The 10,000-nt window shown below is 46.5% G+C and overlaps 1 protein-coding gene across 1 annotated transcript in view; it reads left to right on the top strand.

Annotated features, from left to right (window-relative positions):
• LOC145394663 (A disintegrin and metalloproteinase with thrombospondin motifs 1-like) overlaps nucleotides 1-10,000 on the top strand; it is a 48,159-nt gene that overhangs the window by 16,459 nt on the left and 21,700 nt on the right. Inside the window, exons 3-10 of the mRNA XM_080268436.1 lie at nucleotides 3,674-3,842; nucleotides 4,568-4,662; nucleotides 5,205-5,396; nucleotides 6,012-6,223; nucleotides 7,154-7,348; nucleotides 7,777-7,905; nucleotides 9,169-9,343; nucleotides 9,565-9,660. Of these exons, the coding sequence (XP_080124562.1) occupies nucleotides 3,674-3,842; nucleotides 4,568-4,662; nucleotides 5,205-5,396; nucleotides 6,012-6,223; nucleotides 7,154-7,348; nucleotides 7,777-7,905; nucleotides 9,169-9,343; nucleotides 9,565-9,660 (1,263 nt within the window). The remainder of the gene's footprint in view (nucleotides 1-3,673; nucleotides 3,843-4,567; nucleotides 4,663-5,204; nucleotides 5,397-6,011; nucleotides 6,224-7,153; nucleotides 7,349-7,776; nucleotides 7,906-9,168; nucleotides 9,344-9,564; nucleotides 9,661-10,000) is intronic.

The raw sequence follows: 10,000 nt of genomic DNA, 5'->3' as shown, positions 1-10,000 counted from the left end.
GGTTTTGAGAAGGCCTGAGATGAGGTTATGTTAGGTCGCCTTTGGTTGCATCCGCACCGAATGCTTGCTGGCACGGGCGGTTGCAGGCGGAAGTTTTGCATTGCTGTTATTGCTGTTGTTTCTTAACATCGATCTTTCTAGCCAAGCATACCACAGGTCAGCCACTGCTTCTACGAGGCCGTCCTACAGGTACAGTATAGTACGTACACCGTGCACGGAACCAGAGCCCCCTAATGATTGCCAGTGCCTCTCCAGGGTCGGACCAGTGTCTTTCCCCACGGCGAGATGCAGGGAAGTATGAAGAGAATTGGCTCCCGGGTGGACACTGCAGCTGACAGCTCCAACCAGGGTGCACGGTGCCACCGCGTGTAGGCTACTAGTCAGCGCCTTGCATTACAGTAACCCATACAAGTGGCCCCACTGGGAGGGGGGTGAGAGCAAGACCTTCTATGGGTTTCGGTGATACAGAACTCCCACCCGCGCCAGCATGCGTTTGATACGGACGCGACTTTATACGTAAATCTCACTGTTCTGACTGACTGCCGGACAAGGAGAACGTAAAAAAAAAAGATAATAATAATAGTGCTTGAGACTAATCCATTGTGCCAAGTGGATAGGTTGGGTAGGAGGGATAGGCAGGGTAGACTCTGAATTGTTTATGGTCTCTATGTTTTGGGCAAGAGACTTCAGAGAAACGTCAAGGAGGAAGTCTCTCTGAGGATGGGTTCTGTGTAGTCCAGAACGTGAGAGATAATAAAGAAAAAGAAATCTAGCTCTATCTTCTATATCCCTCCTGTCCAATCTGTCCTGCCACCGGATTGAAAAGAAGGAGGGGACTTAGGAAGGAGCAGACGGTGAGGAAGTGGTATTTCAGATGGAACAAATAGTGGAGGTTTAAATTTTGACTATCTATCAATTATTTCATCTCTTCCTCTGTCTATCCAATCACTACACTTCATGCATCTATCTGTGCGGTTAGTCAAATTCCGCATCTATTTCCTCCTCTGTCTATCACTGTTTCCTTATCATCTCGTCCATCTCTCCCTTTCCCCATCTGTTACTTCGTCTCTGTCACTTTCCTATTATCCCACACTCCTACTTCTATCTAGTCAGCCCCTTTCACACTTCCACGTACCTTTCTTCAGCCTTTCTCTTCGCGTTTCTTTTCATCTACCACTACACCCCCCCCCACACACACATAAAGACAGACACAGACACACACACACACACACCTTACGCAACCCACCACCACCACCACAACAACACACAGGGAGGCTTTCGTGGGTGTGAGCTGGTTTCATTATGTTTCTCCCTTTTCAGTACAAAAGCCAAGGACGCAAACACCACTACCCTCGTCCCCTTTCACCGCATCCTCGTTCTCCATCCCTTAATTTCCTTCAGGGTTTTTCGTCCTTTTTTCTGGTGAATATGACAAAGATACCACATCATTCCCACAGCGTCTTTTATTCACTATACTCTTTCTACTCCAACTTGGCCCAAAATTACCATCTCTTCGTCTTGAATGCTTAGCTGTAACAACGAAGTAACACTAGAATATGGTGCTAGTCACGAAGAAGTGCCACGGAAAGGATGGAGAGCCGCAGTATTGTCTTTTTCTGCCACTGAGCTTCGCGAATTTAACTGCAAAAGGACGAAAATCTGGGCCAAGTTAAGGTGAAAGGAGTACAGCATCACTTTCTATAGTGCTTGATCTCTCTCTCTCTCTCTCTCTCTCTCTCTCTCTTCGTTACATCTCAGCATTCAAGAAGGCGAGATGGCGGTATTTTCATGTGTTTAGTAGGCTTACTAACACCTCTTCCTTACCGATTTATTTCTGATTCTCCTCCTTTATTATAGTCCTGTGTTTTATCTATGCAGTCAATGTCGATATTAAAAAAAGATATAAGAAGCAAAAAAAAAAAAAAAAAGAGAACATCAATGGGTAGTCTGGAAAATAAATCGCTATGGAAGAGGTGCCAGGGAGCTTTCTTCTCCTTCGTCAATAGTAACGTGGGTGGATCGTGGGTGTGAATGAAGCCATTATGCTTCCACTACAAAAGCCGTGGACGGAAAAACATCACCCCTCCTCCTCCTCTTCCCCCTCTTCTTCCTCTTCCTCCTCCTCCTCTCCCTCTTCTTCCTCCTCCTCTTCCTCTTCCTCCTCCTCCTCCTCCTCCATTGATGTCTTCTCCTTTCATCTCTAACAAGGCCACTTCCTCACGTGTTTACTTTCTCACTCGTTGTCTTTGCTCCCCCCCCCTCTCTCTCTCTCTCTCTCTCTCTCTTGATGCCTTCTTTCATCCTCAGCAAAACCATACTTCCCGTGTTTATTTTCCTTTGAGACGCTGACAAGGATCCTACACGTGGTAACGCTGTGTACCCTGATTGGAGCAGTTGCGGCGTCCATCTGGAAGCCAAACCTCAATTTTTCCAACACCTCGCCGTGGGAAAGGACTGCGGTCTGACCCTGGTGTGATGCTGGCTACCACAAGGGGGTCGCTGGATCCCTACACGGTCCCACAGGAGTAATCGTTTACCTGTGGTTGATGGGTCTGCTCAGCCAAACAGACCGGGGTAAAGCAAGAACAACAACAAGAAAAACAACAAAAACAGCAGCAACAACCAAATCGAAAGCAAACAAACACAACAAAAACAATTATTATATACCATGCAGAGTCTCCTAAGCCCACAGGTATAAATATTTCCCTTCTCTCCTCTCATCATTGCTTTCCCCAAACGTAATTGCTTCCACGCCGGAGTTTTAATTGGCCTCGTCTAATTACCCCCGCCGTAATTACCCTGGGCCGACCATCGACTAACCATCATTAGAACTCGGCTGGCTTCGACAATTATTCCTATTTCTGGTGGGTGGGAGAGCCTACCATCCACTCACTCGATGTAGTGCTGTTGCCATTCTAAATCCTTGCAGCTTCAACCATCATTCCTATCTCTGGTGGGTGGGAGAGCCTACCATCCACTCACCCGAAGTAGTGCCGTTGCCATTAAATCCTGCGGCTTCAACAATTATTCTTATCTCTGGTGGGTGGGAGAGACTACCATCCACTCACTCGATGTAGTGCTTTCGCCGTTATAATTCTTGCAGCTTCCACAATACCCGTTCGGTGGGTGGGACAGCTTTACATCACTCATCCGATGTAGTGCTGTTGCCATTATACGTGTAACTCTTGCAGCTTCCATAGTTAACTGTCTGGTGGGTGGGGCAGCTTTTCATCCACTCACTCGATGTAGTGCTTGTACTTTTACCAGCCAGATTTCCATTCCATCACACTTAGGCCTGTATTCTCGTAGGGTAAGGAGGCTTCCTAACACCTTTTCCTTAGCGATTTATTTTTGGATATGGCTGGTTAATATCCTTTTGTACGTTATTTATGCAGAGTATGGAGATATGGAAAGGGTTTATGAAACACAGAGATGTACTAAGCAAAATAAGCAAAATAAACAAATAAGTCGCTTAGGAAAAGGTGTTAGGGAGCTTCCTTAACCGACGAGAATATGGACATTAGTTTTAGCTTCTTATTCTCATCATAAACTGTGTGTGTGTGTGTGTGTGTGTGTGTGTGTGTGTGTGTGTGTGTGTGTGTCTGTGTGTCTGTCTGTCTGTCTGTCTGTCTCTCTCTCTCTCTCTCCCCAATAATCTCATCCTCCTCCCCAGCATGTCATCCTACTCTCCGGGGCAGAGATGACCCAGTTCCTGCCCCACCCCGCCCCGCGCCCCCCGAGCCCCCCAGGCCCCTCCGCTCCGTCCCAGGCGCACAAAAGGAGCGGCACATACACCCACATCGTCAAGAGGCACCCCCTTCCCGCGGTGGCAGACGAGGACTGTGAGTAGGTCGGAGGAGTGACCGGGGAGATAGATAGATAGATGGTGGATAGATGGATGGATGGATGGATAGACAGATGGATGGATAGGCAGATGGATGGATAGATGGATGGATGGATAGACAGATAGATAGATGGATGGATGGATAGATAGATAGATAGATAGATAGATAGATGGATGGATAGATAGATTGATAGAGATAGATAGATAGATAGGTAGATAAATGGATAGATGTATGGATAGATGGATAGATAGATAGAGAGATAAATAGATGGAGAGAGAGAGAGAGAGAGAGAGAGAGAGAGAGATTGTAGTGACATTTCCTTCACTGATGGCTTGTTAATTACCTTTTTGTATCTCTTGTTTATTGTTTACCTGTTTATTGTTTATGTTGCTTATTGTCTACTTCCGTTGTTTATTGTTTACCCCTGTTGTTTATTGTTTACCTCTGTTGTTTATTGTTTACCTCTGTTGTTTATTGTTTGCCTCTGTTGTTTGTTGTTTGCCTCTATTGTTTATTGTTTACCTCTGTTGTTTATTGTTTACCCCTGTTTATTGTTTACCTCTGTTGTTTATTGTTTACCTCTGTTGTTTATTGTTTACCCCTGTTTATTGTTTACCCCTGTTTATTGTTTACCCCTGTTTATTGTTTACCTCTGTTGTTTATTGTTTATCTGTCTTGTTTATTGTTTACCTGTTTATTATTTACCTCCCCTACCTGCGCAGGTGAGGAGGAGACGTGCAGGCCTTTCCCTTCGCGTCCGCGTGAGCCCATACCTCTGGAAGTGGTGGACCTCGAGCAGATTATGGTTGACCCCACCGTATGTTATTATTATTATTATTATTATTATTATTATTATTGTTGTTGTTGTTGTTGTTGTTTTTGTTATTATTATTATTATTATTATTATTATTATTATTGTTGTTGTTGTTGTTGTTATTATTATTATTATTATTATTATTATTATTATTATTATTATTATTATTATTGTTGTTGTTGTTGTTGTTGTTGTTATTATTATTATTATTATTATTATCATTATTATTATTATTATTATTGTTGCTGTTGTTATTATTATTATTATTATTATTATTATTATTATTATTATTATTATTGTTGTTGTTGTTGTTGTTATTATTGTTGTTGTTATTATCATTATTATTATTATTATTATTATTATTATTGTTATCATTATTACTATTATTCTTATCATTATTATTATTATTATTATTATTATTATTATTATTATTATCCCTGAACGCATTCTAGTCGAAGTTAATTTTTTGCTAGTGTTTTGCAAGCCCAAGTGTACAAGAAAATATTGTCTTCTAATTTCCACATTTTTCTCTCCTTTCCTTCCAGCATGAGGAGGTGAAGAGAGCCAACGCCGCCCCCACTTCCACACCCACGCCCACACCCACGCCCACACCCGAACCGGCGCCCCTACACGTCGAACTGGGAATATTCCTAGACCAAGCACTGATTGACGCATTTTCCAAGTACCTAGCATCAGAGGAAGAGCTGGTCGATTTAGTACTGGGGCTTGTCAATAATGTAAGTGAGAGAGAGAGAGAGAGAGAGAGAGAGAGAGAGAGAGAGAGAGAGAGAGAGAGAGAGAGAGAGAGAGAGAGAGAGAGAGGGTGATTGTGTGTGTGTGTGTGTGTGTGTGTGTGTGTGTGTGGTATGGTAAGGTGTGGTGAAGTGCAATGTGGTGCGGTAGCCTATAATGTGATGTAGTGGGGTGTTTTTGTGGTGTGGTGTGGCGCGGTAAGGTGCAAGCGTGGTGTGGTGTAGAGCATAGTAAGTGTTGTGGTGTTGGTGTACTGTGGTGCGGTGTAGTGTGGTATTGATGTGGTGCTAGGTTATATAATACAGTGGCGTTGTGATTCATATGTCTTGTACCCTCTTTCTCTCTCTTTACTCCTTCCTGTGTAGCATTTTTAACCAGGGAGGAAGGGCATCGAGGGTGGCTATCATCTTGCCCCCCTCCCCCCGTGTCTCTCTCCCTCCCTCTCTCTCTCTCTCTCTCTCTCTCTCTCTCTCTCTCTCTCTCTCTCTTAGTAATACCAAAAATCCACATACTTTCTTTTCTTTTATAAATTTTGAAGCCACTTTCTAACATTCCCACAAAATTTCCCTTAGTCAATTTCACCCACACTTCTTTCCCAGGTGCAGGCCCTCTTCAGGCACCCATCCCTAGGCCGTCGCGTTGACCTGACAATTTCCCATCTCCGCCTACTGACCTCACAACCTCCTGACCTGGCTACACACAGGGGAGACCGTCTGAACCTCCTCAAGTCCTTCTGTGCATATAATCAGAGGAACAACCCGCCAGAGGACGCCGACCCGGGGCATTGGGATATTGGGGTCTACCTGTCGGGGTGAGTGTGGGGTGTGGGAAGGGGGTGAGAGGTGTGTGTGTGTGGGGTGAGAGGTGTGTGTGCGGGGGGAAGAGATGTGTGTGTGGGCGGGTGAGAGAGGTGTGTGAGTGGGCGGGTGAGAGGTGTGTGTGTGGTGGAGTGAGAGGTGTGTATGTGGGCGGGGTGAGAAGTGTGTGTGTGGAGGGGGTGAGAGGTGTGTATGTGGGCGGGTGAGAGGTGTGTGCGGGCGGGTGAGAGGTGTGTGTGTGGGGTGAAAGGTGTGTGTGTGGGGTGAAAGGTGTGTGTGTGGGCTGGTGAGAGGTGTGTGAGTGGGTGGGTGAGAGGTGTGTGTGTGTGGGCGGGTGAGAGATGTGAGTGTGTGGGCTGGTGAGAGGTGTGTATGTGGGCGGGTGAGAGGTGTGCGTTTGGGGTGAGAGGTGTGTGTGTAAAGGGGGTGAGAGGTGTGTGTGTGTGGGGGGGGATGACAGGTGTGTGTGTGTGGGGGGGTGATATGTGCGTGTGGTGTGTGTGTGTGTGTGTGTGTGTGTGTGTGTGTGTGCTAATCTGTTAAAACCCCCGTAGCTTTGTCTGTCTCCTTGTCTCATTCTGTGTCTATTTTTCTGTCACTTCGCCTCAATTTTTACATGAATTAAGGTGGATTATGTCTCCTCCCAACTCTCTCTGTCTCTGTCTCTGTCTGTCTGTCTGTCTGTCTCTGTCTGTCTGTCTGTCTGTCTGTCTCTCTCTCTCTCTCTCTCTCCATCCTCCCAGGCCATCTCACTCAATACCTTTCCCTAAGATCCCCACATTTTCTCCCTCCCTCCCTCTCCCCGTCCTCCTACCTTCCCTCAAACTCACCCTCTCTCTCCTTATCCTCCCTACCTCCCCTCACACTCACCCTCTCTCTCCCTATCCTCCCTAGCTTCCCTCACCCTCCGTCTCTCCCCACAGCCTCAACTTCTACGTCAAGAACGCAGAAGGCCACGAAGAAGGGGTGACGATGGGGCTAACCTACACGGGCGGGGTATGTAAGCCCGGCACCTCCTGTATTATCAACGAATTAGGCCCTCTGAACTACCGAGGACGCCCCCTCCCTTCTGCAGGAGCGCTCAGTTCTTATGTCCTTGCTCATGAAGTGGGCCATAGGTGAGGGTAATGGTAGTTGTAGTAGTGGTAGAAGAAGTATTGGTAGTAGTAGTAGTAGAAGAGGTAATGGTGGTAGTAGTAGTAGAAGAAGAAGAAGAAGTAATGGTAGTAGTAGTAGTATTAATAGTGGTGGTGGTTGTGGTATTACTATTTTCATTATTATTATTATTTGTGGTACTGGTGATGGTAGTAGTAGTGCTGGTAGTAGTGGTGATGGTAGTAATAGTAACAGCAGCAGTAATGGTGGTGGTAGTAATAGTGGTAGTAATAGTAGTTGTTCTTGTAGCCCTACGTTCACTAGCTAAACCATCAGCTACTAGCCTACTACTACTGCTACTCCTACTACTACTCCTACTATACAACCTCTAAATATACCGCCACAACTCTGCCTAATTTTACGAGTAGGTAACGTTAACTTTCTCCCGTAGCCTTGGCCTGCGACACGACGGGGTGAGCAACGCGTGCAACGGTAGTGGGTTCATCATGGCAGCGGGGCGTGGTCTGAGGGGCGCCACCACATGGTCTAAGTGTGCCAGGGACAAGATCAGGCAGCAGAAGTAAGACAGGGAGGGGGTGGTAAGGGAGGTTGAGGCAGCAGAAGTAAGGCAGGGAGGGGGTGGTAAGGGAGGTTGAGGCAGCAGAAGTAAGGCAGGGGCGGGACAGGGGGTGGTAAGGAAGGTAGAGGCAGCAGAAGTAAGGCAGGGACGTGCAGGGAGTGGTAAGGGAGGGAGAGGCAGCAGAAGTAAGCCAGGGGCGGGGCAGGGGGTGGTAAGGGAGGGGTCAAGATCAGGCAGCAAAAGTGAGGCAGAGGCCGGGCAAGGGGTGGTAAGGGAGGGAGAGGACAAAATAAAGCAGTAGAAGAAAGGCAGCAAATAGGTAAGGCAGAGCAGGGGATAAATTCAGAGGCTAGAAACTAAAAAACACTTAGAGAGCGCATACCTCCACTCCTCCTGTATCCGGACCCAAATCTACCCCAAAATCTGATCAACTCTTCCTTGTCCCACCGACCACCTGTCCACCAAAGTTCACTGATACCCAATAACAACTTTTTGAGATATCTCTTACACAAACAAACAAGCAGACAAACAGACACGGGCGAATACATAACCTCTGTCCAACTTCACTGGTGGGGGTAATAAGGAAGAGGCAGAGGGTAGGGATAGGCAGGGACAAACTCAGACATTAGAAGTAAGGCAAAAAACTGGGTGAGGCAGGAAAAAAATCAGGCATTCGTGGGAGGGAAAAAACAGGTTAAAGCAAGGAGAGGTAGGGACAAGTTCAGGCATTAGAGGTAAGGCAAAAACAGGGTGAGGCAGGGAGAGGCAGGCACAAGCTCAGGCAGCAGAAATCCGAGAGTGACAACAATTATCCTTTCCATCTTATTTCTTCACCACCCTGTTATTTTTCGTCTCATTCTTTCACCCCTTTAACCTGTTTCCCTCTTCCCGTTTTTTTTCCTCTCTCTCTCTCTCTCTCTCTCTCTCACCCTTCATGTTATCGCCTTCTTATCTCATCTTCCTACCTGCTCCTCTCCTTTTCTTCCATCCTACCCCGCCTGCAGTCTCTTCCCCTCCACTCTCTTTTCCACCCCTCCCGCGCTTCCCAGTCTTCTTACAGCCCCTCTTTCATCCCCTGCAGGAGTGCGTGTGTGCTGAGTAGTGGAGGGGGCGCTGGAGGGGGTGAGGGAGGGGGAAAGTGGAACCATACCATCCACTTTGTGTATGTTTTCTTTTTTCTCCCACCCTTTCCCCCATCCCCTACTTTATCATGTCTACCCCTCTCTCACCCACCTTCCCCAACCCTTCCTCTCCCCCCTACAGGAGTGCGTGTGTGCTGAGTAGTGGAGGGGGTGCAGGAGGAGGGGGTGAGGGAGAGGGAGAGTGGAACCATACCATTCACGGGGGCCTGCCTGGTCAACGCTGGGACGCCTTTGCACAGTGCCAACTCTTTCTCAGGGACAAGGACGCGCGTATTCCCGACCTCACCAAGATACACGTGAGTCGACAGCTGATGTGCACGGGGTATAAATTTGGCCAAGTTACAGTGCACAGAGTATAGATTTGGCCAAGTTAGAATGACCAGAGGATAGTTTTAGACCAAGTTAGAGTGAAAATGGTATAGAATTAGACCAAGTTAGAGTGAAAATGGTATAAAATTAGACCAAGTTAGAGTGAGGAGCGTATGCCTATGTGCCGTGGGGTCTTTCTCTCTCGCAGGAGGTATGCACTACGGTGACCTGCATCTCCCCGCACCGCATCTCCACCTACCTGGCCGGACCCGCGCTTGAGGGAACACACTGCGGCGGTGAGAAGGTGAATATTGAACCGCTGCTTATGTATTGTCTCTCTTTCTGCCTTTGTTTCTGTTCCTGTCTGTCTCTGTCTCTGTCTGTCTGTCTCTGTCTGTCTGTCTGTCTGTCTGTCTCTCATATGTGGTCTGTAAATCACTGTAAACCAATATAAATCAATGTAAACCAATACAAATCAATGTAAACCAATATAAATCAATGTAAACCAATACAAATCAATGTAAACCAATATAAATCAATGTAAACCAATATAAATCAATGTAAACCAATACAAATCAATGTAAACCAATGTAAATCAATGTAAACCAATACAAATCAATGTAAGCCAGTGTAAACTCATGACA

This window comes from Coenobita brevimanus, chromosome 28 (genome assembly GCF_032717465.1).
Source record: "Coenobita brevimanus isolate Jiangsu-jjx chromosome 28, ASM3271746v2, whole genome shotgun sequence".
NCBI classification, from domain to species: domain Eukaryota; kingdom Metazoa; phylum Arthropoda; class Malacostraca; order Decapoda; family Coenobitidae; genus Coenobita; species Coenobita brevimanus.
This window is presented reverse-complemented; position numbering and strand designations above follow the sequence as displayed.